This window comes from Caenorhabditis briggsae (assembly GCF_000004555.2).
Source record: "Caenorhabditis briggsae complete genome, chrX, whole genome shotgun sequence".
Taxonomy (NCBI): Eukaryota; Metazoa; Nematoda; class Chromadorea; order Rhabditida; family Rhabditidae; genus Caenorhabditis; species Caenorhabditis briggsae.
This window is the reverse complement of record NC_013491.2, coordinates 6,439,212-6,466,537: the sequence shown is the minus strand read 5'-3', so window position 1 is coordinate 6,466,537 and position 27,326 is coordinate 6,439,212. Positions and strand designations below refer to the sequence as shown.

General features: G+C 38.1%; 5 protein-coding genes across 5 annotated transcripts; 2 read left to right on the top strand and 3 right to left on the bottom strand.

Annotated features, from left to right (window-relative positions):
- Positions 1 to 350: 350 nt before the first annotated feature.
- Positions 351 to 716, bottom strand: CBG27577 (the record flags this gene model as incomplete). Its single annotated transcript, XM_045239279.1, has 2 exons — positions 351 to 512; positions 564 to 716. The coding sequence occupies 2 exons, from the start codon at positions 714 to 716 to the stop codon at positions 351 to 353; spliced, it is 315 nt and encodes a 104-aa protein (XP_045098321.1).
- A 2,415-nt stretch (positions 717 to 3,131) lies between these two features.
- On the top strand, positions 3,132 to 4,520 carry CBG27576 (the record flags this gene model as incomplete). Its single annotated transcript, XM_045239278.1, has 2 exons — positions 3,132 to 3,242; positions 4,434 to 4,520. The coding sequence occupies 2 exons, from the start codon at positions 3,132 to 3,134 to the stop codon at positions 4,518 to 4,520; spliced, it is 198 nt and encodes a 65-aa protein (XP_045098320.1).
- A 1,314-nt stretch (positions 4,521 to 5,834) lies between these two features.
- On the top strand, positions 5,835 to 10,381 carry Cbr-nhx-5 (the record flags this gene model as incomplete). Its single annotated transcript, XM_002644091.1, has 15 exons — positions 5,835 to 5,936; positions 6,001 to 6,142; positions 6,644 to 6,758; positions 6,801 to 6,909; positions 6,952 to 7,106; positions 7,155 to 7,249; positions 7,675 to 7,780; positions 7,843 to 8,081; positions 8,128 to 8,225; positions 8,452 to 8,556; positions 8,606 to 8,691; positions 8,813 to 8,992; positions 9,045 to 9,215; positions 9,816 to 9,921; positions 10,292 to 10,381. The coding sequence occupies 15 exons, from the start codon at positions 5,835 to 5,837 to the stop codon at positions 10,379 to 10,381; spliced, it is 1,899 nt and encodes a 632-aa protein (XP_002644137.1).
- A 318-nt stretch (positions 10,382 to 10,699) lies between these two features.
- Positions 10,700 to 18,126, bottom strand: CBG04502 (the record flags this gene model as incomplete). The annotated part of the gene is made up of 27 exons (XM_045239277.1): positions 10,700 to 10,737; positions 10,785 to 11,003; positions 11,048 to 11,150; positions 11,624 to 11,934; positions 11,983 to 12,164; positions 12,211 to 12,357; positions 12,401 to 12,522; positions 12,828 to 12,938; positions 12,989 to 13,189; positions 13,231 to 13,326; positions 13,372 to 13,515; positions 13,562 to 13,781; positions 13,829 to 14,135; positions 14,182 to 14,380; positions 14,424 to 14,556; positions 14,602 to 14,784; positions 14,833 to 15,061; positions 15,105 to 15,252; positions 15,311 to 15,564; positions 15,608 to 15,728; positions 15,773 to 15,840; positions 15,893 to 16,022; positions 16,067 to 16,200; positions 16,242 to 16,399; positions 16,446 to 16,714; positions 17,632 to 17,796; positions 17,863 to 18,126. 27 exons carry the CDS (start codon positions 18,124 to 18,126, stop codon positions 10,700 to 10,702), a joined length of 4,656 nt encoding a protein of 1,551 aa, XP_045092690.1.
- A 738-nt stretch (positions 18,127 to 18,864) lies between these two features.
- Positions 18,865 to 22,478, bottom strand: Cbr-sdn-1 (the record flags this gene model as incomplete). The annotated part of the gene is made up of 6 exons (XM_045239276.1): positions 18,865 to 19,040; positions 20,856 to 20,986; positions 21,059 to 21,252; positions 21,311 to 21,447; positions 22,004 to 22,112; positions 22,329 to 22,478. The coding sequence occupies 6 exons, from the start codon at positions 22,476 to 22,478 to the stop codon at positions 18,865 to 18,867; spliced, it is 897 nt and encodes a 298-aa protein (XP_045092689.1).
- Positions 22,479 to 27,326: the final 4,848 nt, after the last annotated feature.

Below are 27,326 nucleotides of genomic sequence, written 5' to 3'. Positions count from 1 at the left end.
TTTAAGCGATTCTACAAAATCTAAAAATATCCTTCCCGTGCTACATTTCCCCAGTTTTTAGAGTTTTTCCATAGCAACTCGGAATTAATCTGATTAACTAAGGTACCAGTCTAAAGGTAAGCACTGTCAGTGATCCAAAGATAAACTTACCGCTCAACACATCTACTCCCATTTGTCTCACTATGGTATAACATGCTACGGTATAGCTGTGATATATTGTTTTCATCTGAACATTTTCTAACATTTGTAATTTTTTATTTCAATTCATGTTCACGAGTTAAAACGTTAAAAATTATCAATTTGGTCGAATCCACATCTTCTTTTTTTGATCGTCCTAGCTTTTTTCAAATCTACTTTATTTGAAGCATCCATCTTTCTCTTCTTTGATCCGCTTCTGCTGACTTGAACATTATTCTTGTTGCCAACAAATCCACTGCAATTCCAGCATCCACACTCACATCAAATATTGATTTCGAACAATTTCGCAACCGATTGATTTCATTTCTGCGCCTCTAAAAATAAATAAATGGATTATGACACGTGTTTGAAAACTTGGCGCTTACGTTGTTGTTGATACGGTCGTCTCGATTCCCTTGAAGAGTTCCTTGTTTTTTTCTTCTGTCAGAAAAAGTGAAGGAATAAAAGTGAGCGGCTTCCGAGGTCGTATGGTTTCCAGCAACCCATCCCTTCAGAAAAGTGTTCACTGTCTTCTGCATTCCGGTCATCAAAAATTGGTTTTTTTTTAAATTTCGAGTTTCAGTTTCAGTTGAAGTCTTCAGTTTCACTCCTTTTTCTGGTCCGGCATATTGGTCCCATTGAACGTCCTAATCATCTCGAAATCAGTTGGGACTTTCGAATCGAAGGCAACAGGAGTGGTTGTTGAGAATTAAATGTCGGCTACATCCAGCAAGTTCTACCAAGAGTCCGCCACCGAGAATAGAAACGGAAATATCAGTAAAATATTGAACGATTAGGATCCCAATCGGGGTTCCATAGGAAGGCCAATGATTTTGAGCATCTGCTGGAACCTTATATAGGGGCTGGCTAAGTGGGCGTGTCCAGATGGTCTTGTATGGGATGGGGATTTCATCTATTAAAAGTCATCCTATGATGATTTATAAAGAGACAACGTTACTGATGCTGACAATAAAACTGTAAGGCAATTGAAAGGTGAAGGCAATCCTGTTATGTTTCCTTTTGTCATTGCTATTTTCATCATTTTTCATCGCAACTGGAAAATTAAAAGAAGCGGAGACAAGTTGTGTTTAGGCTTTTTTTGAAACGCTTCTCAAGTCAAATCAGGCCCAACTATGAAAAATATTTCTTCAGAACTACGAAACTTACTGTAGGTTTTTTATAATTTTCAATTTCTAGAATTACGAATTCAGTGCTCTATTCTGGCACAATTGCATTTAAGGCGAAGGAAGGATCCCCTCTATTTGGCGATGTTATTCACCAGAAACCCTCGCAACTTGTTCAGTGGAGGGAGAGTGAGTACAGTGAATGTACAATAATCCGAATAAATTCTGAAAATGGATATGGAAATTGGAAACAAAGGGTTCTACAGAGTGCTGGCGACTTGAGGGTTGATACATTTTCATTTGAATCAATAAATTGTTTGTGTTGCATTTTTTTCAAACTCTGTCAATTGATGAAATGTGTTTCATTATTGTCTTTTGAGCAAAAATGTTGAAGTGGACCTATAAATATGCAACTGTTGCAAAAGGCTGATTTTTCGAAAAGGGTACATAACTCGGGTACTTTTTCAGATATCCTTTTGTAATATGGTAGACATATGTAATTTTGGACCCCGAATCTGATTTTTTAATACCCAATATAAACGTTGACAGTTCTCACGTGGCAGTCAACAAATAGGGTGGACCTATAAACTTGCAACGTACTGTATTACCGTCATTTTATCTGTTAACGGAAAGTCTTGGTATGAGAGATTTTAGATGAGCGTTTAGGGTATTAATCATTTGGATAATTCAGGGACTAGACACAATAGTTGGAGAACGAGGTACCCAACTACTTTGACACAAGTATTTTAAGAACATAAATTTTGAAATTTATTTGTACTCAATTTGTAATTTAGCGTTTGATTTTTTTAAAAGAGAAGTTATCGGTTTTACATTTCTTGACATTTCGGCAAACTGAATCTAATTTTTTTGAAGGATTACTGTAAAAGAAAACAAAAGTCGTCTGCGCAGTCCGCAAATGTCCGTAAAAGTGTATGCAGGCAGTCCCTCGTGCCGCCACTCAGAACGGTCCGTATGGTGCGTTGCGACTGTGCAGTGCCTTGTGTGTGCGCGGTATCAGTTCGCCCGCCCTCTCTTCTTCTTCTCTCTTTGTGTTTCTGGCTACGGGTTAATTTTTTTAACATTGTGATTTTATTTTCATAACGTGTTCACTAATACCGTGAACACTCTAAATTGTTATTTTGGTACTCATTTTTTAAAATCATTCAACATTATAATAATAATTTAAATTTCGAGAGCGGTAATTTTTTAAGTAATCCGTATTATCCTCATAGGTTCGAAATGCCCAATTTAGCGGAAAATAGTAAATGTTGAGTTAAAAATTAAGATTGTAGTCTTCTTGTAGACACCATAAATTCTCAACTAGCATCATCATTTATTTCCGGGCAGCACTGTAACTAAAAACGAGAATAAAACGTAGTTTTGAGATCGCTACAGTATTGAAGTGTGGCATTCAATTGTTAAGAGCATAGCTCAGAAAACAATAAATTATAGGATGGCATTCAATTAGGTGGGGCTTTATATTAGTGGTTAATGTAATTCGAATAGTAAGTGACACAGAATGAATAAGATTTATGTCTTCATTTAAATAACATGCATGAATTCTAAAAATCGCTGAGAATTGAGTACAGTTTGAATGTGAATCAATGATTTACATCCGTTATGAAGTTTTAATGAGAAATTAATAAAAAAAGTAACGTTTCTAAAGACGTGTACTAACGTGAAGAGCAGCTTATTCTGCTGATTCGTGTTTTTTTGTAATTTCAAAAGTTTTCTCGAATTCTTTCTCTTAACTCTTTTTTTAAAGAACGTTTTCTGAATAATTGTTTGTCAAGGTAATCCCTCGTTGCGTCCAAAAAACCTATCAAGCCAATGGATCAGATTGCCGAACAACTTCAGGGAATGGAGATCGACGCTCCAGAAGTTTCGGATCCAAATGTCACAAAGCAGCAACTCGAAACAGCTCTCCGTCTTCAAGCCGAGGTGAATATTTGATACCGTTAAGGAGGGTTTCCTAACGAAATTTCTATTGCACTAAAAAGTTTTCATTATTACGTATTTTTCGAAATGTATTTAAAAAATTTGAGAAAAAAAATCCGAAATCACCGAAAAACGCGGCTCTGGGACGTTTCGTAGCGAGACGATGTGCAGAAGAGTCGTTTCGCAGCTAGGACGTTGTGCAGCCAGCCATTTCGCAGCGCGCGTTTCGCAGCTAGAACGTTTCGCAGTCGCTATTGTCTCAAATCGAAAAATCCCAGGCTTAAAGCATACTTTTCTCGTATTTTCTTGCTTAATTATCTGTTATTTTTCATGCTCAATAGTATTCATCAACTTCGTGGCATCGATTTTTAATAGCTATCAGAAATACACATAATCACGTTTTTGTGTTATTTTATTTTCTCTAAATATGTGTATTCCCCCCCCCCCCTCAAACACTATTGAAAATGGAAAATAACAGATAATTAAGCAAGAAAATACAAGAAACATATACTTTAAGCCTGAGATTTCTTGATTTGAGACAATAGCGACTGCGAAACGTCCTGGCTGCAAAACGACGCATCTGCGAATCGTCTCGCTACGAAACGTCCCGGAGCCAAAAACGCAGTTGAAAGCGAAAATTAGCATAGCATATAAAGGTCGCGACAAGGATTCAAGTTCCAGCCCAGTAAGAAACCTAGGCCATGGCGCCAAAAATTTTTTTTTCAAATTGCAGACAGTAGTATTTATACTTTTTTTGTGCGGAGATAAAAACGACAGAATTCCATGAAAAAATTCGTCCTAGATTTCTGATTTGCGCGGGAACTCAAATCTTTGTCACAATTCGGTTTTTTTTTACTTTTTCACAATAACATAAAAAATAGATAACGTAAAACATGTATTAGAAGGGCTTCTATTTTTCCGGTCATTTTTCCAAAATTTTTCATCGAAAAATTCGACGAATTTTCGTTCAAAGTCATGAAAATCTGTCATTTTATCAAAATTTATCAAGTTTTTGTTAGAATTCCCGGAATATTTTTCACTGTTATTAGAGGGGCCCTTCTAATACAGGTTTTACGGTAATATTGAAAGCATTTCGGTGAAATAAAAATTTTTGTCGGAGTCTCTTTTTAGGAATATATTTCAGAAATAGCAAACTTTTTTATAATAGGGCTTACCAAAATTAGTTGCTTTCAGGCTCGAGCCAAAAAGCAGAGATCCGCCGAGTCTTACCAGGACATGCTTGAGAAAGTTGATGAATTCGACGCCAATCATTCCGGATAATAAGCCAGAAATCAATCTGAAGCCGTATATGTAGATGCCTTGCCATTTTCTTTTTAAAAAACTCCGATGAACCCACCTGTGAATTTCTTCCCCCAACAGTTTCCCGATCATCTAAATATTTTTTTTATTAATTTTTAATTTTGATGCCTTCCCAAAAAAAAACCTAATATGAATAAATTAATTGAATATCCCGAATATTTTTTCTTGGATTCATGGTTTCTAACCAATTTCTTTACCTTGTCATTGATTTTTTGTTCTCATTGTCCAATATAAAACCTCCAATCTGAAACTCTATTACAGAAAATGCTCATTTCATGAAATTTTTTTGAAAACTTCATCATCTTGTCTGATTCATTCTTATAAAGTTCTTAACTTTTCAGCGATTTGCCGATTTTTGTAACACGCCAGTTATCTTCACGTGTTTTTTGTACAAAACAGGCCAAATTTGGGAGTTTTTTGAAAATCGGAAAATAGCTGAAAAACTAGGAATTAAAAAAATATTTTGCGAATTCAAAGTTTTCAAGAAGAGTCTGTTTCACATTCACCAAAATTTGTTTTCGACCAGTACCGTATAGTCTTTTGAAAAAAAAGATTTTTTAAATATATTCTCCGTTTGACCACAAAAAATTATTTTTTTTTGTTAGTTTGCTGAAGAATTCCCTTGTTTTAATGTAGATTTTTATGATTTCCCTTTTCCTTCCGATTTCAGTGACAACATTTACCTTCAACAGGTGAAAAATAGGTGAAAACACCAGCGAAACAACCTTCTATTTCGCAACATTTGTTGTTTTATTATGTGTTCTCATTGGGGCGCACTTGCGGCGCGTACTCGTTAGCGTTTCGCAACGCGCCTACTAAACAGGTTGTGTTTTAATGTTGCGGCGGTTTTAACTTCCTTTTGCAAATTCTTTTACTTCTTTTTTCCCCTATATCATGATGACGAGAAGTTCTCTGAACTTATCGAATTTTCCCATTTTTTATTTATTTTTCCCTCAATTCGTTCATATTTTTTCTTTTTTTTTCGAATTTTCCCTCAATTCGTTCCGTTTTTCATTTCCAATTTCCCTCTCTCCATATGCCCTCTCTATATTCTTGTTTTCAATTTTTCAGGGCTCCGAGTGTGAGGAAGAGAACCGAAACGAGTCAGCCGACCTCCCAAGTCCTCGCAGTTCGTCTCTCATTGTCTCATTGCGTCTGCGTCTCTTGCTGTCACCAATTTCGATGTGTACTCTCTAATCGCGTCTTGTTTTGGGTGAAGAGAGAAAGAGCACAAGTGTGGCCAGTTGACACTTCCAGTGGTCGCGTTGATACGAGATGAAACTTGTATGGTTTTTACCGGTGGCTCTGCTGATTGTGACCCAAGTGGCATTGGGATCTAACAATGGCAACAATGGGTTGGATATGGCAGCGCAGAGGGTGAGTTTTTTGAATTATAATTTTTTTAAAAGTAAGATTTAAAAATGAATTTCTACTTTTTCAGCGTGCCGCCAACATTCACCGAATGGACACCATCATCCTTCTCACCTACGTTTCTGTGATGGTCGTCATTGTGGTCACTGCGTGGGCATTCAAGCATTACCGGCTCAGATTCATTCATGAGAGTGGTGTCACACTGTTCTATGGTGAGTGTTGAAATCTTATACAGTAACCGGTCAAAAAAAACATGTTTTTAATTGATTTTCGGTTACTATGACCATTTTCAAGAGACTGGAGCTTGGCCGTCAAATTTTCGATAACTTTGAAACTTTTCGAGGGTGTAAATCAGACCTAGATTGAAAAATTTACACTACCTGAATTTTGTGAAATTTCCTAGTTTTTCAGCTAATTACCGCTTTCTGGAATACAGATTTTTTCCAAGGTATCAGTAAAAAACCAGTCAAAAAGTAATGTCTTCCAGAAATCAGCAAATAGCTGATAGACTAGGAACTTCCAAAAATCCTGTGAATGCAAAGATTTGACTCCAGATCTGTTTCACACGCTCCAAAATTTTCAAAGTGATCAGAAACTTGACAGTCAAAGAACTCCTGAAAATAGTAGTCTTGGTAGACAAACAATTAAAAAATAGTCGTTTACATCTTCTAGGCGCTGTGAATTTTATATTTGCGATGAAAAGAAAATTTCAGGATTACTGATTGGATTTGTGATTCGATACTTTGGTCTGGGTCTGCTGCAATCACAGACGTTTGATGTGGAAACTAAGAACAAGACTGTTGTGAAAGAGCCTCCAGATTATTTGATGTAAGTTTTGAAATTCTAGCTTTTCCTTTATTCCATTTTCAGGCTCGAAGTGAAACCCGAAGGCGGCTCAAGTGTATCCTTTCATTATGAGCTCATCGAAGGATTCTTTGCCGATAAACGAAAGAAAATTGAGCAGCAAATTGAGCAAAAGGTATTTCAAGAATCCCAGATTTCAGCGAATCCCAAATTTCAGAGTGTCTTCTCTCCGGAAGTTTTTTTCAACATGCTCATCCCACCGATTATTTTCAATGCTGGCTACTCGCTTAAGAAACGACATTTCTTTAGAAATATTGGGAGTATATTAGCTATCGTTTTCATTGGCACTACTATTTCGTGTTTTGGCACAGGGTAAGCGCTTTTTTGAGAAGAATTTAACAAAACAATTAGGGTTTTCAGATGTTTGATGTTTGTGTTCACTTCGATATTTCAGATGGGTTATACTTTCAAGGAACTTTTGTTTTTCGGTGCTCTTATCTCGGCTACCGATCCAGGTAACCATCAATTTTCAGAAGAAACCTCCACACCTTGTATTCTGATGAGAAATTCAGGATAAATAGTAATATCCTTTATTAGACACTACTGGAAATTTTAGATGACGCTTGTCAGTTTTAGCCGGGTTATATCAGTTTCAGTGCCAAAAGCGCGTTTTCAGTGTCAAAAACCGAGAATTTCGAAAACGATTCTCAACTTCTAAGACGTTTTAGAACATGAAAAATGTTGTGTTATGCTTAGAAGTGTTCAGATTCTCATAATTCAGACGTTTCCTAAAAAAAGTTTTCCGGCTTTTTCTGAAACTGGCGTGCGGATTCTAAAAGTATCTTGATAGCGAATTCTTAACCAATCCTCTAAAGTTAGGTTAACAGGGTGGTGAGGTTTTCTTTTTAGGGGTCAAGTTTAACAAAACCATTTATTACAGTAACCATCATTTCCGTATTCAATGACATGAACGTGGAAGCCGACTTGTTCGCTCTTATTTTTGGAGAAAGTGCATTGAATGACGCTGTAGCTATTGTACTTTCAGAGTATGTCACTTTTGCCAAGAGTCTCTTAGAATGGCAAATTAAAAAAAAAACTAAATTTTCAGAGTCATTGAGAACTTCTCAACTAGCAGCGAAGCAATCACACTACACGACTTTGGAAGCGCTATTGCTGGATTCGCTGGCGTCTTCTTTGGCTCATTGATGTTAGGTTTTGGCATTGGATGTATGAATGCGTTCCTTACAAAAATGACGCTCATTTCGGAGCATCCACTGCTAGAGAGCTCTTTGTTCGTTCTCATTTCCTATATATCGTTCCTAGTGGCAGAAGTTTGTGGGTTGACAGGTAGCGTCGTTATTTGGAAGAAGAGCTGAAGATCCCAAAATTTCAGGAATCGTATCAGTGTTGTTCTGTGGAATTGCACAAGCTCATTATACCTATAACAACCTATCAGATGAGTCGCAGAGTAACACTAAACACTTTTTCCATGTAAGTAGATCAAAAATCGGCCATTTTGACAATTTTCAGGAGTCTGGAGCTCGGCTGTCAAGTTACCAAACGTTTTGAAATTTTTAAAGTATTCAGACTGGGTCTGTTTGACAATTTCCAAAATTTTCCAAATGAGCGCATATTTGACAGCCGAGTTCCAGACTCCTGAAAATGGTCTCACCAACTTTTATGTTTCCTTTTGTAGCCACTAATTGCCATTTTACAGATGATATCATTCATTATGGAGAGCTTCATCTTCTGCTACATTGGAGTCAGTGTGTTTGTGACCAACAACCAACGATGGAGTTTTTCATTTTTGCTCTTCTCTCTAGTACTCATATGCCATTTATTTTCTATAATAACCTTTTGTTTGTTTTCAGATCTCCATCACCGCTTCACGCGCCTTGTTTGTTTATCCGCTCAGTTGGCTTTTGAATATTCGTCGAAGGCCAAAAATTCCGAAAAGGTAAGTTGATCGGAAACCTCTTTTTATACAAAAATAGCAATTTTCAAATGTGATCTTTGGCGCTGTTTTCCTAACAGCTGCAATTTCCAATTTCTTAATCAAAAACGTTATGTTTTTCCAGGTACCAACACATGATTTTGTTTGCTGGTCTTCGTGGAGCTATGGCATTCGCTCTAGCTGGAAGGAATACGTCAACAGAAAATAGGCAGACAATTTTTGCCACAACAACAGCAGTGGTTATCGTGACAGTGTTGGTAAACGGTGGATTGACTTCATGGATGATTGAGTATTTGCAAATCAAGTTTGTGATCATTTTTTGAAAATCTGAAAAAATAGAAATTCGCGTTTTTCAGGCATGGGAAAGATGCCATTGAGGAGGGCCAACGGTTGGAGAACTCGATGAGTTGTTCGCGTGGAGAACAACATTCGGATCTTGAGGAAACGATTCCAGTGACAATGGCTCCAGGATTGAATCCGTGGGATAAGGCGTTTCTTCCAAGGAAGTGGTATCATTTTGATGCAAGGTAAGTGAACTAAGTATGCTTGGAGGAAAGCTCAAAACCGGATAAGCTGGACAAAGCAAAAGGAGATACAATACTGTTCAGTACAACGTATTTATCATTTTATTTTCGGCCATTTTGACTATTTTTTGAAGTCTGGAGCTCGACTGTCTGGTTTCTTATCACTTTGAAAACTTTGCAGTATATAAAACAGTCCTAGATTGAAAACTTTGCGTTTACAGAGTTGTTTGAAAATTTCTAGCTTTCAAGTTGTTTGTCGATTTCTGAAAGAAATCTGCTTTTTTAAAGGTTTTAGTATAAAAAGGGCCAGCAAAGGGATATTTTTAAAGCATATTGACAAAATATAGGACCTTTCAAAATATTTTGTGAATTTGAAATTTCAGTTTAGGCTTGTTCCACATGTTCTCAATATTTTAAAAAAAGATAGCAAGCTTGAGCTCCAGACCCCTGAAAATAGTCAAAATGGTTTTATATATCTTGCTTACGTTATTTTATTGACGACTAAAGTCGCATTAGGTAAAGGCGCAAAAAAAAAACGTCTAGAAAACGCAGAGTTAAAAACGCCCTCGTCTCTCAAAATAATTTCAAAAACAAAATTCTCAGTTTCATGAAACCTCTGCTCACCCATGCAACACCATCTCTGGAGCAGACACTTCCTCCATTCTGCCTCCCGATCACCTCGCTATTGACGTCGAGCCGTCAACGCGCCGTGAGTAATCCTCCCAACTAACTCGACAATGATGACTACCGCATGTCTCTCTTCGCATGCTAACGCATACCACATCTTGCCTGTGAATACTCCCAACAGCTTTATTTTTCCAAATCTTCCCTTCCAAAAAATCAACTATTCAGGACGAGACGTCATCATTCGATTCCGAGTAATTCCGAGATGCGTAGGCAGTCCTGTGTTGTGTATGTTACTTCTCCCAAAGCTCACCAAAAATAAGTTACCTACTTTGAAACCGTATCATTTATTTTGAAATTGAACTTCTTCAAAAACACTTCAGGTTGCTTCTAGACTTTCATTGTCGTAACCATTTATACAATAATATAACCCCATAAATCTAAGTTTTTTGCAGTACCTCAACACGGACCCTCTCGACACAATTGTACAGTCAGGCGCCGCTTCACTAATTGATGGTTCTGGTTGTGTTGAGGAATCTGTTTAATTTATTTCTTCTTTTTTCTTCAAATTTCTATTTCTATCTGTATTTTTGACGCTTTCTCTATTCATGCTTGGTTGTTCATAATCCCTTTTGGTCCGCTCACTTTCCTATCCGTTCCAGTCAATTTGATTCCGATGACTCTCCTTCCATAGTTGCTTCGCGGTGATTTTCCAACCCACGAGTTGATTTCTACTTTATAACCTTTGATTTTCTCCCCGGCTTTAACATTTTGCGACTTTGTGATTTGCCTAGCTTTGATTTATTATTTGTAAAGAAAATGTTTATTTATTTTTTTTTGTAAAGTTAACATTGATATTGAAATCAGAATTGTCGCACTTCGGTTCGTTGTCGGCGAAGAGCTGGAACAGAAAAATTTCTGATTAAAAAAATAATTCAAGAAACTCACGATATTGATCTACTACGTGGAACGGGGTCGTGTTTGCCGGATATTCTGGTGGGGGTGGTAATCGGAATTGATTTTCTTCCAGATTGGCCCGTCTTCGTTCCTCCACTATCAGCTTATCAGTGCGGAGTTTCATCAGAACAGCACCAATGACATAAACGGTTCCGAGACCAAGAACTGCGGATAATACAACGGCCAGCGCAATCATGAGGGAGTTGGTTTCTACAACTTGACTTTTCAAAAAAGGAAAATTGATAAAGACGTACCATGTAAAACCATGAGCATTGTGATATCATTATCACTGATTGCACCGACTTGTACGGATTCGTCGGCAAATTGGAAATCGAATTCTCCATATTTTGAGCATTCCTAAAAGTTGTAAAAATATATGAAAGCGAGGTTCTATGTATGTATTCATTTTTGCTTTTTGTTGAGCCTGCTCTATCTAAATAACTTGTTCAAGAATTCATACTTTTGATTCTTGACTTACAGTTTTTGGGTCCAAATGTCATGATACAAAGTTTTTTAAAATACAAGTTTTGCTTTTATGCTGTACAAACCAACTACCGTATACGCATTTAGAGAAGATTATGTTATATATGCGCTTTGAGCTAAATTATTTTACTTTCTATGTATGAAAGACAACACGATTCTGCAAACTATTAAAATTTTTGTCACAATATTAAAATTTTAGCAGTCGACACAATTTTGCCATCTCTTTTTTGAATAGAGATAATTGAGCTAGTACTAGTATAGGGCGGCCTTTCATAAGATACGGTATTTAGGCTCATAAAAACGACATTTTCTCAATGATTCCCATTTCAAGTTTCAATGAAAATAACCTGTATCATCAATGATATTTCCTCAGCACTCAATGGTTTCTTCTCATCTGTGAATGGCAAAGTGACGGTCACATTGTAGATAACACCTGAAAACTCATATTTCACGAATTCCTTTCTTATGTATAGGTTACCAAAAAATAATTTGTAATTTTTGAAGCGGTATTGCGAAATCTGTATTGTCGACGCAATAGATTGGGACCACTGTTTTGCATAATCATCAGCATCACCTGCAGAAGGAGCAGCTAGTTGAGGTGCGTAGTTTTTGAGGAAGTTGAATGTGATTTTTCTGGCATAAGAGTCTCCGCTGAGATCTGAAATATATCTCTCTGGAAAGTATGACCTTCATCTCTAGATTTTACCTCGCTTGACTATAGAATATGTGAAATTTAAAACTGTGATCATGTTCAATAGTTTCTGATATCCTATGGCTTTTTGTATGGACTGGACTGCTAAACCATTGGTTTTCTGGTCAGCTCGATATGGTGGCCGCAGTGTTGCCTGGATCGTTCTATTCCCTCGATTGGATATTTTCACGAACCGCCTGAAACTTAACTAGTGAATGATAAATCAATTTTGAAACTTCTTACTTTTGATTCACTTCCGATAAATTTGCAATTCTAGTGAACATCTTCGACAAATCATCAGCTGTCACGTCCACATCTATCACAAGAGTTAATAAAATTTCATTGTGATCTGATAACGGATCTGGTTGAGGTCCATTGGTGAGGAATACACTGAACAAGAAGAGAAAATGTATAAAACGAAGAAATTTCTCACCCAATAATTCCTGTAGATGAACAATTACATGTCAGAAAATTTTTTCCGTTCACTGATTTTGCATAATTTGAAGGCATGCATTGTCGGAAGTCCCATCTTGTATTTTGATTGTAGATGTAGCACTAAAAGCAAATATGACTACCCGACCAATTTACTGTATTTCCACTCATAGAACCTCACCCTAACCTTTAACTTTGACTTCAATTATCTTGATTTCTGTGATGAATATCAAAACTTTGTCAACTGATGAATTATCAATCAAAATATGACCAACAATTCATCTATTTACAAAATTTTGACATCTCGCACAGGAATCGAGGTGATTGAGCTCGAAGTTAACGGTTTCTGTGAGCTTCTATTTGCGGAAATAGGTATTTGAAAACCACATTTCATAGGACAATTTTTAGGCACAACTTTTAGAACTCACATTGTAATAATTGATAGGTTTGTAGTTTTTGACTTCGATATCCACAGAGTACAAAATCTGTCCGTTTGATGGTGTTAAAATAGTACCAGAAATAGGATCTACCAAGCTGAGCTGAAGTTTCAAAATCTAGCTTTTACTTTCGTCTGCCGCATTTTTCAAACCTGATGGAGATCCGACACACTTTTGTTGATCGATAAATCATAATAATTCAAGAACAAATCCTCCGCGAGGTAAGTGTTATCATTGATTGCGCTGCTAGAAATCCAAGCGGTGCCAAGGCACACGTATCTGCATGTAGAGCTCGAACCGGAGCCGCAGGTCCAAGAGGAATAGGAGGATGAGAAGTAGGAAGAGAAGGAGATCTAGAAGTTTCATTAGACTGCATTTGAAAAGTTAAACTAACATTTGAGAAGTTTGGTCCACTGATATTGAACTTTCCACTGTACCCATCTCGATTCACATTCACAGTTTGAGTCTGGATTTCTGTATAGCCACCTCCCTGAAATTAGAAATTTCAAAAAAGCAATTATCTTTTGTTGCTTACCGTAGCCGACATATATCTCTTCGAATCTTCATCCAATTGAACACAAAATCCAGTCAAAAAATCATTAATATTCAAGAAGAACACATCAACCACAGGTTTGTCTTTTCCAATCAGAATGTCGTATACTTTCAGCATATCCGTAGCCTGGAAATGGAATTTTTAGGATAACCTGTTCATAGTCATTGCTCACTTCAGATTCTGTAGCCTTGTACACTTTCACAGCTGAATCCGCAACCACTTCTGTAGCTCGTTTTTTCCTAGTTGATCCCTCAGTGGATGGAGCAACTCCTTCAAACGTTAATTGACGATAATTTGATAAGACATCCATTAGAACTGTTAGAATATCAGACGATACTACTGGCAACAATGAGTAGGCGGCACGGAGAGCTTCTTGAAAATCTGCACTCTCACTGGAAACCATGAAATTTAAGAGGGAATCTGTTTTGTGATAGTTTACCTGGATTCACCGAGCGATTGGAAAAGAAGCATTGTGATTTTATCTGTCTGACTCTGGTCAAAATTTTCTGTACACAACTCGATGTTCAACGCGTTGATTTTGGCAATAGCAGATATGAAGTTTCCATTCACCACATCTGTATTCAGTAAACTAATCAAATCCATTCCAGCCAATGTCACATTTTCCGATTGTTCAATAGTGATTACTCCAGATTCTTCAGAACTACAAGATCCCAGCCGATCGCAAACGGATAATGTTGCACTGATGCCAACACGCTGTCCACATTCTTCGGAGCTGTTGCCGGTGGCTGAAAACCGTAGTTTGAAAAAAGCAATACTATTTTGAAGCTATACTTGAGGGCAGGTAAAACTGTATCGACTTTACTGTGCTCCGAGGGCCCAGATATTCATAAGTGGTGTTGTCGGCGTAGAGAATTTTGTATCCGAACTGGTAGCTCAAAGGCAAATCGTCCTTGTCGTCATTCCAGCCATCGCCAACCGAGAAGGTGATGGGAGTCTCAAGTGCAACTGCTGGGTAAGTAGGAGTAGAAATCTTTGAACAACCGTAATTTTTCAAATAGAAATTCTACTCTTACATCTATGTATCCTGTGGTTGGTGGAGCATTGGTTAGAAGGTGTAAATCCGCGAAAGATGATCCTTTGTCGTTCGACGCCCATAGTCGGATCACAAAAGTTTTTCCACTCATTAGCCCTGGCCAAGCTGCTAGCCTAAATTAAAACAAATCTTTAGAAATTGAAAATTTTGTATGTTACTGTGTCCCGGAAGGTGGTATTGTTAGCGACACAAAAACATCAGATTTAGCTGGAACATCTTTGATAATAGTCGTGGGACTTGGCAAAAAAGAGGTGATGTTGAAAAACCCGAATTGTGAATCTCGGACCACTTCCCATGTGATATTTAATGTAGGTAAGGAGGAACTGACAAGAGCTTGGATTCTAAATTAGAACAAATTTTTAAAAAGAGTTTCCATTTTCAGACCCTACCTGATATAATCAAATGCGTTCTGTTTTTTTTCCTCTAATCTGAAAAACGAAACCGTCGGAAGCTGAGATGCTCCTACAGTAACTAAGCAGGAAGAGCTATCAGATTGATCTCCTGAGGATACTGTAGCTGTGACGTTCATTATGGTATTCTGTGTGAGTTTGGAACTGGGGATCTTCAATAATTCTTCCTGAGTGTTTAAATCTAAGATATTGCAGTTATTCTTTGTTCCTGAAATATTTTTGCGTCAAGTTTTCAACATAGATCTTGTTACCGTTTATTATTTCACAGCTCCACTGGTACTGCAGATCAGAATCTTTTCTGTTCTGATCGACTGCTAGGACCCGAATAAGTAGGTCATGATCCTTTCCGACTTGTCGCTCCACACAGTCCAGAGTCACTAACAATGGAAGACCAAAGTACTGAAAAAATACATTAACAAATTGTTAAAAATAGATATTTTTCAGAGAAAAAACTCACATGAATGGTTTTAGTGGTACTCGAAGAATACGACTTCTCATGGCTGTATCTAGCTATCAACGTGATATTCACCAGCTCATCAACAGAAAATGAGTAGGCTGGAAGTTTCAGACCATCGTCAGTCATTTGACCTTCTCCGTTGAGTTTCCATTCGTACTGAACATCTTTTGGAGACGTTTTGGAGCTACATTGCTTGAACGTTGGATTAGCATGAAGGTGTAATCCGAAACTTGCTGGTGTCTCTTGTTCTAACCCTGCAATTTTCTTTCATTTTTCAAATAATCCAGTTTTGCTGACCATCGATAGACACTGAAAATACTGATGCATCATCAACAAGCTCTGTTTTTATTGGTCCACTCGATGTACACTTTCCTGCTACATTACATCCAGTTACTACTACAACATTACTTGTGGAAAGCTGAAATGCCAATTTCTTCCTTTGAATAGAAAATCAAATTATACATGTTGACTTGGAATTTCCAGCAGCCTCTCGCTTATTGAGTTGGCCAGCTTTTGCATGTTATCCGTGCCTAAATATTTAAAACTTATTTTCCGCGTTTTCTCCTTTCCAGTTAGGCTCACCATTCAAAATCGACCATTCAAACTTCAATGGCATGAAGCCGTTCCCCGAAATTTGTTTAACTTCGAATTTTGTGGAATTCGAACAAGTTGCCACTGCTTTTTCGTGAGAGACTGTGAAATTTGGGTACACCTGGGAGGAAAAAAACATTTTTGTCTAGAGAGAATGACCTTTACCGCGTTTTTCGCGTTTTTCAGGAACGCTGTCCGCGGTGAGAATTTCGTTTTCACTTCTTGCTTCAATGCCATTTTAGGATTTGCGCCAAATTTCACGGCAACGTTCTCCCCGTCTCCTAAGCAAACTGGGTTCTCTGGAATTTCGGAATTTTCAGAGATTTTGAGCATAAGCTACCTCCAAGATTCTCAGATGCGTCCATCAGTAAATCGCAATTCATGATACCTATTGGAAACTCAACGGACTTGTTGACACGCTTAATATTGATTCCCATCAAGTCATCAGACAGTTCAACTGTGAAATCCTCGGTTTGATCGATCCGAATTTCGAGGTTACTGTAACAATTAAAAATTGAACTTTCACAACCGGCAGAAATTCTACCTGTTATTGAAATTCGGGCAGAATCTAACTAGCAATGACGGAACGGAAAGTTTAAAGCACGCCTGAGGGGTTCCAACAGATTGAGTACCTTTCATATTCAGACTTACGTCGGTACAGTCGGTTTGAGTAAAATAGGATAGTCCTCTTATACTGGCTCGGTTGTCGGTGTCCCAGAGAAAGGGAATGACAGATAAACCACTACTAGCACAATTTGTGTTGGTACCATTGACGGTGAAAAAGAAATTGTAGTCTGGCGGGACCACAACAACCTGAATATATATATACTGTGCACACAGTATCAAGAATTTTATTTTTCAGCAAAATTGTTTTTTAGACTTCAAATTACTGCTTCAACGCGAATTACTGTAAAATGTTGAGGTATCGTCAAGATTGAGCCTATTTTCGTAGTATTCCTGTGAGATATCAATAAACCGTCAACTGACAAAACTTTCATGATATTATCAAAAATATGTTGTTAGCTAGCATTTGTTGATATCGCTTACAGAAATCGAGATGCAGTCCGCTGAAGTTAATAGTTCGGGCTTTTATCATAGGTTTTTGGATTTTTCTCTAAAATTGGGAATTTCAAGCAACTTTTTCAGCAAGACATTTATTTCATTTTTCCGGGAAAAATATTAAAATCTATTTTCTAATTCAAAGAAAAAATATGTTTTTCAAATATCAAGCTTGTGTTTCTATTTGCTCTATTAGACGCAAAACCAAATCGTAAACTTTAAGCTCACTTATCTTGAGTCCTGTGAAAGATTATAATTTATAAATTGACGAAAATTGGATATCCCCCATGCCTTTAATCCCCCCATGCCTTTAATTTTTACATTTTTTACATTTTTCGATCCCCCAACGTTTAGTTGTAACCTTTTGCGATGTAATAATTTGGTTTTATTCAATTCTCTTGTTTTTCTCCGCCAACACCTCCAATTTTACACTCTAACATAATATTGGCGAATAAAATAAAATAAAAGAGCAGTTGGTCTTTTTCACAAGGTCTTTGACGCATTTTGAACACACAGACACATACACTAGCAGAAAACGAAACGAAACGCGCCATTACATTACAACCATATGGTTCCTATTTTTCCTTTTCTCTCTTTCCTATTCAAAATGCGTTTTTTGTTATGCATTTCTGCCCTGGACACCTTCACTCAAATGAGAAATGACCCCCCACCCGTTTCACATCATCCGCATAATTTTCAATGTCGACGCAATGGACAGATAAATTTGCAAATAGACTGTCATAGCCATCTGGATCCTGTAGCTCGATGGGATTCTCGCTTTTCTCATCGGACGCAATGTTCCACTGCACATTGGTGCGTGTTCCCGCGTTGACCACCTGAATTGCGTGCTCGTCAGCAATTATTCAGAATTTCAAATACACTCATTCAAAAGGAAAACTCACCAAAGCCGCAAGTGTCCAACTATGATTGAATGTCAAATGACTCAGAAGCTCGCTGAGCACAATACGAGTCGAGGTAGTCGACGAGGAGTCTTTGAGTGTCGGCACATTGTCGCTGGTCAATTGAACGGTATCCACAAATTGAAAATCAGATTTTACAAATCTGATACATGACGTTCCAGACAAATAACACTGATTGAGAAGTGTAGGTTTAGTAGGAACAAAGGAAATAGCCAAGAATACGAGTAACTTGAGCCGATATTCCATCAACCAATTCACATAACCAAAAAAGTTGAAATAAGAGAAATGAAAGCTTCTGTTGCGTATGCTTATGATTGGAAAAAAAAAGAAGGCGCGCCCCACTTTTTATTTTTCGGTCGCTATGGAGACGCGCCGCCGTTGTTTTTCAATTTCAGGGGCTTCCACTTTTTTGTCATGAGAAAAAGCTCATGTGTTTTTGGAGCAACCAGAATTTTCTGATTCTGAAAAAATAACAAAAAAAACTTAAAAGTACAAAACAAAATTTTATCGGGAGGCAAGTTTTGGAAAATAAGAAAACTCTAGCAGATAAGTGCCATTAGAAACCAGAGAAACCGCGTGAGGAGAGTTGAGGGATTTTTGATTGAAAGGGAGAAAATGGGGAAAATAAAATAAAATAAAATTCTAAATTGAGAAATATATAACCGATACGAATAAAGATGCAAAAGGCTCTTGGAGTCATCTTACGCGCCCCAACTAGTTGGATAAAATACATGAATATTTTTGGCACCATTTTTGGAATTCAGATCAGTTTATATTATCAATATATCACGAGTGTTTCTTGGGGAGGATGTAATAACCTTTACAAAAGGGAGAGAAAAAGATGGAAAGATACAGAATAGGAGGAACAAATTATGGTATATAGTTATGGCAAATGGAATGAAGTCTGAGAACAGAATTATAGATTTGATCTATGAATGATTTTTGGGATGAATGACAGATTTAAATTTTTGGGATGGGGTAGAATTACGCGTAAAATTCCTTTGTTGATGCTTTGGTGTAGGCATACGTGGCGTAGGGTCGTGCCTGTTTTGGCTCATCTAATGCGTACGATCCTTCGTCTTTTTTCCGAATTCGGAAAACGACGAATAGGACGAGAAGGATTGCAGTGATCACGGCGACAAGGACTCCACCGGCGATTGCTGGAAAATTAAATAAATTTGGAGGGAATTTGTAATTTGTAATATTTTTTGAGAAGTCAAAAATGCAAAGCGTCTGTTTTCAATTTAAGAATTTGGGATGAAGATTTTGCTGGCAGTAGCTTCCAATTGTAGCTTTGAAAATAGGAATAGCCCAGTTAGGTGATCAAAAATTATTTTGTTTTGATTTTAAATTAACTTTTGAATTTTGAAACATTTTGGATCAAAACTGCTTCTCTTGGAGTCTGAGAAATATTTCCAATTTTATAGGAAGCTCGAAATTTTCAAATTTTGAAGGAAATATGAGATTTTGAATAAAATTTGTAATTTTGAACCAATTTTTGTATTTTCTCGAAAATTTGGCTTTTTAAGAAAATTTGGCATTCGACAGATGATTATTTTTTAAACCCGAATTTTCGCTTAATTCAAAAAACTCTTTGAAGTTAAAATCTTTTTTCATCCAAAAATTTCTGCAAGATCCAAAATGACCATCTAGAGCCAAAAGCTGTGTTCTAAAGCTTTTATTTTTTATTTTCTTGAAATTTGTGTTCCATTGTTCCTCAAGCTTTAACTTCTCTTACTTTTAGGTTATTCAGCTTTTAGGTGAATTCTGTTCAACCTTTACGACCCGAAAACGTTCAATGCGATTTTTCCGTCCCGCCGAATCTTTTCAAACTCCCAATTTCCAAAACCTGGTTCCTTTTTCTTTTTCTTCAAATTTTTTCAAAAGGGATTTTCCTCCCTCTTCCAACCGGGACATTTCCTCCCACACTCAGTGTCATAAAATCAAATATGCACAAAACGCCGACCCTTGACCTTCGCCGTCCTTCTATTCTTCTTTTCTCCACCCGTCCCGAACCTTTTCCTTTTTCTCAAGAGACTAAGATTTGGGTGTGACTAAGATTTTGATAAGTTTGAAAGGAAGGGGGTAAGTTTTGAAGCGGAAGGAAGGAGCAAGACAAAATGTTTGAAGAGAGACGAGTAAAATGTCAACTTTACTGAACATGGACTTTCTCAAAAAAGTCAACTTCCCGTTTTCGGAGCTTTTTGGGAGCTTCCGTTTCACTCTATAGCGTCTCTAGCAAAACAAAACGGGGTGTTTTGTGTACCATTCAGTGTCATGTATAATTTAGGTTCATCAGTAGCTCATCTTCTCCTTCTCATAATATAATTTCTGGCGTGTCATCTTTTTCTTCTCTTCTTTCTTCTATTCATACTTGTTGGTTTCTTGTAGGAAGAAAAAGGATATTGGAAGACTAAGAGGGTCCTCTCCTCTCTCATGGAATAATTAGACGCGTGGGGAGGGAGGGATGTCCCTAAGACACAGAGAGAAAGGAGAGGCCACGCCATCTGTCATTAAGAAACAGCTCGACACAACAAAACTAGCACATCCCCCATCCCTCTTCAGAGCTGTACACATTGATTGATAGACTGGTCGCGAAAAATAGATGAGGATTGACTAGAGAGAAGAAAGAGACAAAAAGTATGCATACTTTTATGCAAGTCTCATCCTTCTTACTTTTCCGAAAGAGACGCATTCGGATGGACCAATTCTTTGACACATATCCCTAACGGCGTTCTTCTTCCGGAATGTAGTGACAGAGGAAGGGAGGATATTGATGAAATACATCAATTTATCATCTCGCAACAAATCATTTGGGGCCCCGGGGAGGAATATTTATGTATACATCTGCTACTAATGTCAGTTTACACCAAGCGAAAAATTAATGATAATGATTTTTTCTTACAAATTCAATTTTCGCTACCTACCAGCCCCTTGGTGCCAACTAATGATATGAAATTAATGAAAACACCAACCTGCATAGAACCCATTTGTCATTGTCTCATGGAACGGCGAGAACGGACCGGATGAGATGGTCGAGGTGACGAGTGGAGGCTGATGACGAGGTGGCTTTGTCGTTTGTGCCACATGTGACCTTGGTGTCGTTCTGGAAGAATAAGATTGATGAGAAAATTAGTAAGCAGTTTTTTTTTAAATATTTTGAATGAAGAAAACTAACGTCGTGACAATGGCCGCTACAGTTGTGGTTGTTGTTGTGAAGAAGTCATCATCATTATGAACATTCTCATCAGCAAAATCTTCATCGTCGTCGTCCTCATCCTCGTCTTCATCCTCATCGTCGTCCTCGTCATCCTCCACCTTGATCTCTTTGTCGTTGGCGGCTGGCTTTGGTTGGACCGGAGGCTTGAAGCTCTGAATGAAGGATTGCGGTAAATTAGATCAAAGAAAAGAGTGCCGACGAAACACTTACCACTGTCGTAGTTGATATCGTTGGCGGTTTTGCAGTCACAACAACATTCGACGGGGAGAAGGGCTTTTTGGCGCTATCCGATTCTTTTGTGGTGGCTTTAGTGGTGACGGCAATGGCTGGTTGAGATGGCGGCTTGCCTGGAAAGGGGATATTGTAATTTAGGTGTTTTTTATGAAGTTGAGGCCCATAAGATATATAAAAACCGGGTTTTCAGTTGATTTTTGGTCATTTTAACCATTTTCACAAGGATGGAGCTTGGCCTCCGACCACTTCCAAATTTTTGGAACGTGTAAAAAAGACTTAGATTGAAAAACTTGCATTCACAGATTTATTTTAAAATTTCTAGTTTTTTAGGTATTTGCCTATTACTGATTTTTAGCATTTTCAATGCAAAACAGGTAGAAGAGGTGTATAAAACACCCGTTTTACGCCCAAAACGCCTCTTTTATTTGATTTTGTACTGAAAATGTGAAAAAAACAGATGCCTTTCAGAAATCAGAAAATAGCTGAAAAACTAGGAAGTTCTGAAAAACTCGGTTAATGCAAAGTTTTTAATCTAGATCTGTTTTACACTTTCAAAGTGATTGGACACTTGACAGTTGAGCTCCAGACTTATAAAATGGTCAAAACTGACTATTGACCGGTACTGTACGTTTCTTTTTCATTTGACAGATGTTCATCTAGAATTCTCACCTGATCCATGAACATCATCACCATCCTCGTCATCTGTCGGGTAGCCGGATCCATTGACTTCGATGTCTGCCAACCGGCCGGGCATATTTGCACTACCTTCGACATGCTCCTGCAAATCGCGGTTTTCCATAATCCATATAAATATGAAATATACAAATATATACTAATATTATTATTATTTCTATTTCTATTTATTTCTATCTCATTCCCCCCGCAACCCTATTATATCTGTTTGAATAATGCAAATATTTTGGTGCCTGAGAGTTTACGGGGGCAAACAAATATGTGCGCTACTTTGCTGTTACAATATTATATCTGTACTAACCTCTGACGTTGAATTTTTCAGCGCTGCTGCAATTGTTGTTGTCAGCGGCGACGTTTTCGTCTTGGCTTGATTGGCAGCAAACGCTTGTGTGGAGAGGGACAGCAGGATAAGAATCGAGAACGTCGACAGGCAATTGAGTTTCAGCGGCATTTTGAGAGCGTGTGTGTGTTTCTTCTGATTTTTTGGTGTTGTTCACCTGACCGGCATCTCTTTGGTAACACACTATACCCCTGGAAAAAATGAAAATACGATTGAATTGGGTGGCCAAGGGTGGAACGAAAAACGATTCGAATCGAAGACAACAAGGAGAGGCGGTAAAACAGAGCGGCTGGCGGTAGGCAAAGGGTTCCAAAAGAGGTTATCGTAAATTTGAATTGGTTGTGGTTGGGTTGGTGGCAGTATTAGATGGGAAAATAGGGGGGAGAAAATGGTTTTTACAGCGATTGTTGGGTGGTATGTAGTGAGAGAAATAAAATAAACTAAGAAAAGAGATATTGATGAAGGGAAGGAAGGCGGACGAAAAAATGCTATAAAACACTCTCATCGTGTGTATGTGTGTTGATTAAAACTAAAAAGGACGAGAAGGAGAAAATGAAAAAAGGGTTACTCACACTCTCACCGGCCAAATAAAAAAAGTAGGGTTTGTAGAAGTAAGTTGAACAGACTAGGAGCTAAGCGGGGGGTGAATTAAAGCGAAGGCTCTTCGGGTTCCCCTGAGTAGGCTCCGTCCTGCGTAATGAGATGGAGAAGAGAGACAAGAACACGGGTGTGCCAAAATCTTATTGACCCCCTAGCTTCCTTTCCTGGCTATGGCGAAATTGGAAAACGAAACGAGACATGATGGGGCCTCGAAATAGGTGAAGTCTCGGAAAGAGGCAAGCATCGAAAGTGAAACAAAACAAAGGGAAGCCAGCATCAGATAACATGCCTCCCACGGATTCGAAGGAATATAAGAAGATGGCGGCGGCCAAGTTGCGCCTGCCCCAGATGATGACCTCGTTTAGGACATTTCTCCGTTATATCCAGCCGCATGATTATCAGAGATTGTAAATATTTGGAAGAGAACAAGACGAGAAATTTTGAAAGAAGGAGAAAAGAGAAAGAGAGAAATCGAAGATTGGTTAATTAAAATCATTCTTAACATTTTTTCTTTTACTAATTTTAATTGTTTTAATTGTTAAAACAGTTGTTTTTATCCTCCACTAATTTTGGTAGTAAAACGAAATGGGAATAGGAAATATAGGGTAATAGAGACGGATCGGAAGATAGTGAGACAGAGCCAAAACAAATCTCTTATTCAAATACATCTCCACACAGGGGGCCGAGAGCTCTCGCAAACTCTTGAGACTGCGGGAGCTACGCGAGGATGTGACGCGCCCCTCTCTTCTTCTTGCCGAGTTACTGAACCTACTTTTTCAAATTACGATTACCAAAAGAGGGCCCGAGGCTAGGAAGGAAGAAGAAAAAACTCAACTCTCGTGGAATTTTCAATCCGTTATAAGAAAGAGACCCGGGAAGTAGGCAAAATGAGAAGAGAGCAGTAAAGCGAGCACAAATTGAATTTGGTTTGGTGTTCGGAAGCATCATGGAATTCTGTGCCCTCGCCCCGCAAGTCGAACGAATTTCGCGGAAAAGGGTGCGTGTGCTCCGATAGAAAGACCCGATGGTGACGGAAAGGGGCGGACGCGTTTTGTGTGAATGTGACGGAAGATGAATTATGAAAATAAAAGAAGACATCGGAGCAGAAAATATACAGGATTTTTCGGAAATTCTACTAGCTTCCACAACCTTTAAATGGTAAGCATTCTCCAATACAGGAGGAGAAAGGATCGATTGACGATAATTCATGCGGAAAATAGAGAAGTGACAAGTTAATGCGGTAGTTGATGAGTGTGGGGACGCGAGAAGAGGTACGAGTGGGGGCAAGTCATATCCCGCCGTTCATCAATGGGAGAATTTTATTGTGTCATTTTATTTGGGTTTCAGGGGAAGCGACGACGATGTGATTGGTTTTTGAGAATAGAAAAGGGATCAGAGATTGTGGGATTTGAAGTTTTCGTTGGGAAATTTTAGCGCCAAAAATTTAAAATTTGAAAAAAAACATCGAAAATTGAAAATCTTAAAATTTTTTTTATTTTCAAAATCAGAAAACTTAAAATTAAAAAAACAGCAGCTCAGATTTTTAAAACTCATTTGGGAAGCTCCGGAACTTCGCGAGATCCAAGAAGTCAAATCTTAGAATCACAAAATTTCATAATATTGGATTCTAGGAACCTAGGAATCTAGGAATCTCGATATCTAGGAATTCTATGAATCGATGAACCGATGAATCTAGGAATCTAAAAGTCTAGGGATCTAGGAATTTTAGAATCTAGCAATTCAGCAATTTTCAAAATCTCATAATCTCTGATTTTCTAGACCACTGAAACTTGGAAAGTCGAAATTTCAGGTGCTCAAAATTTATAAAAACTCAAATTTTTTAACTAAATCAGTATCTCAAAATTTAACAATTAGAATCTCCAAATCAAAAAAAAAATCAAAACTAGCTTCATTCTAATTCAAAGCTCGCCTAATCGATACAATTTTTCCCAGATGCCATAAAGTGCATGAACGGTACGCCAGCTGCGTTTCGAAAAATTCCCCAAAAATTGCTTAGGACAGATGTCTGACTCCTTCTCCCATCTGTTCACATTTTTCTTTGAAACTCTTCCGACATGTTAAAGCCAAACGAAAACTTGAAAATGAAGGATGATCTGTTTGGCATCATTCAATTGGAGAATAGAAACAGAAAACACCGATCAAAAATGATCGATGGGATTTTCGCCTGGAGCAAAAACGACGACGCATCGCGCGGTTGACAAAAACGAAGATGGAGAAGGAGATGAACAAAAAAAAACACGCAATTCTTGGTGTTTCTTTTCTCAAATCGTGTGGCCGTGTTTTAATGGCGACGTTTTTGGTTTTGCGACTCTCTGGTTTTGGTTCCGTTTTCCGAAAAAAGAGGACGGGATAATAGGAAACGCGCCAAAAAGGACGATGTGGTGCGTTGTATAAAATAAAACAGAATCAGAATCGCTGCTGCTGCAGTGAGGGCACAAAACAGAAGAGGTAATAAACGGGGAAGAAAGCGCCAACAAAAAAGATACATTGATTTCGAGGAAGTCGTGAAACGGAGAACAACATTGGAGCGGTACCCGAGACTCCCGCGATTGATGCGTTTAGTTTTGCGTTGCGGGTGGTGTGGCGTGGACGTTTGAAGGCGAAATGGTATGCAAATGTGTGTATGCGTTGTGGACCGCGCGACGAAGACGACGTCAATACAAACGCCCTCGAAAACGTTCGAAAACAGGAGGAGGAGGAGAGAGTTTGTACTAGTAATTGCTAATTGCCATATTACGTAAATTATGGTGATTTGGGAAATGCTTGCTTTAAGGTTTTCCGATTAAAAATCCCTAAAACGAACTACGGTATCGGTCCAAAACGCGTAGGAATTTGAAATTTTGATTTTAATTCATATCTACAGGACAGGTTCAATACGATATTAACAAATATATCTCTTTTTTTTTGATTTTTGAGCCTATTCCGGAGCCTAAAACTCGGCTGTGAAATTTGATCATTTTGAACATTCTGGAAGGTGTGAAACAGGCCTAAATTGAAAGTTTTACATTCACATAATAGTGTTCAAAGTGATCGAAAACTAGTGAGCCAAGCTCCAGACCAGTTAGAATAGTATTGCCGAAAATCTACTGAAAACACGTTTACTGTACCTCTACCACAAAACTACCCCCTCTCTAGAGATTCCTAAACTCTTCAAAACCACAAAACAAATTTCTGGTTGCGAGATCAAACCCGAAACATGATCCTCAAGGGTGAAAAAAACCGGGGAAGAAGTGAGAAAAACAAATGAGAGAAGTGAGAAATTGCATCTTTTGTTCCTACTCTTTTTCCTCTATGAGACCCCCGGTGTAATGTCGTTGCCTTCAATGAGCCCCCGTTGCGGACACATTTCAAAAACGAAATTTCAAAGTCAGACAGGTTTCGAAACTCTTTTCTAAGCAATATTTTTCGAAAACTCGTGTGATCAATCTAAAATTAAAAATGTCATAAAAACGCGGTGGCGGGACAGAATTTGCAGAAAAACAAGCAGCCAAAAAAAGAGGATTATGCGCGAAAACGAGAAGGACGACTACTAAAACGAGCGAAAGTTAAACATATCAGTTAAAAAAACACACTAAATATTGTGTGCGGTGGCAAAAACGGAGACAAATAGTACTACTGACCAAGGGGCCAAGAAGACGATGGCCCATCTGTTTTATTAGCATTACGACGAAGACGATCGATCCTCCTCCCCACCCTGCGTAGTGTGCACTCTCCCCTCCCACCCTTTCTCCACCCTCCACACTTATTGCACAGTGCTAATTCATCTCTAGCCCCTAGCATTTTGTGTCTGCACCCTCTTCTCTCTCATCACACGGTCCGAAACGGACTCGCCGGGTAGTGGAGGGGGTAAAGACGGACGGGGGGCAATGGAAAAGGTTACCGCAATAGGGTCCACTCACTGACCTCCTCCAATCTGACTCGGGGGGTTGCGCAGAAGACGATGGATAGAAGAGTAGAGGGGAGAAGGAGAGAAAGAGTTCTTTGTTTGAATTTCACGCTAATAAATACAGTTACACACACCGATGAGGAGGAGAACAGGGTCGTAATGTTGCCTTGTGAAGAAGAACAATAATCGGAGCATCCTCAACATTTTTTGGGTTATCACTAGAGCAAATATGCAGAACGAAAGTGTAACAAACGTTAACAACGACTGATAACGACGCAATATACAACATCGGCGAGGTAGAAAGAAGGAGATAATTTGAATTTTTCAGTTTGAATAACTCAGAATAAAAAAAGGATTTGAATTGGCATGAAATCGAACAGTAATCCAAATTAATCAGTTTTGAAATTAAAAACATTCCACAGTAACCCAAAAAGATCTTGTCCAAAAAAATC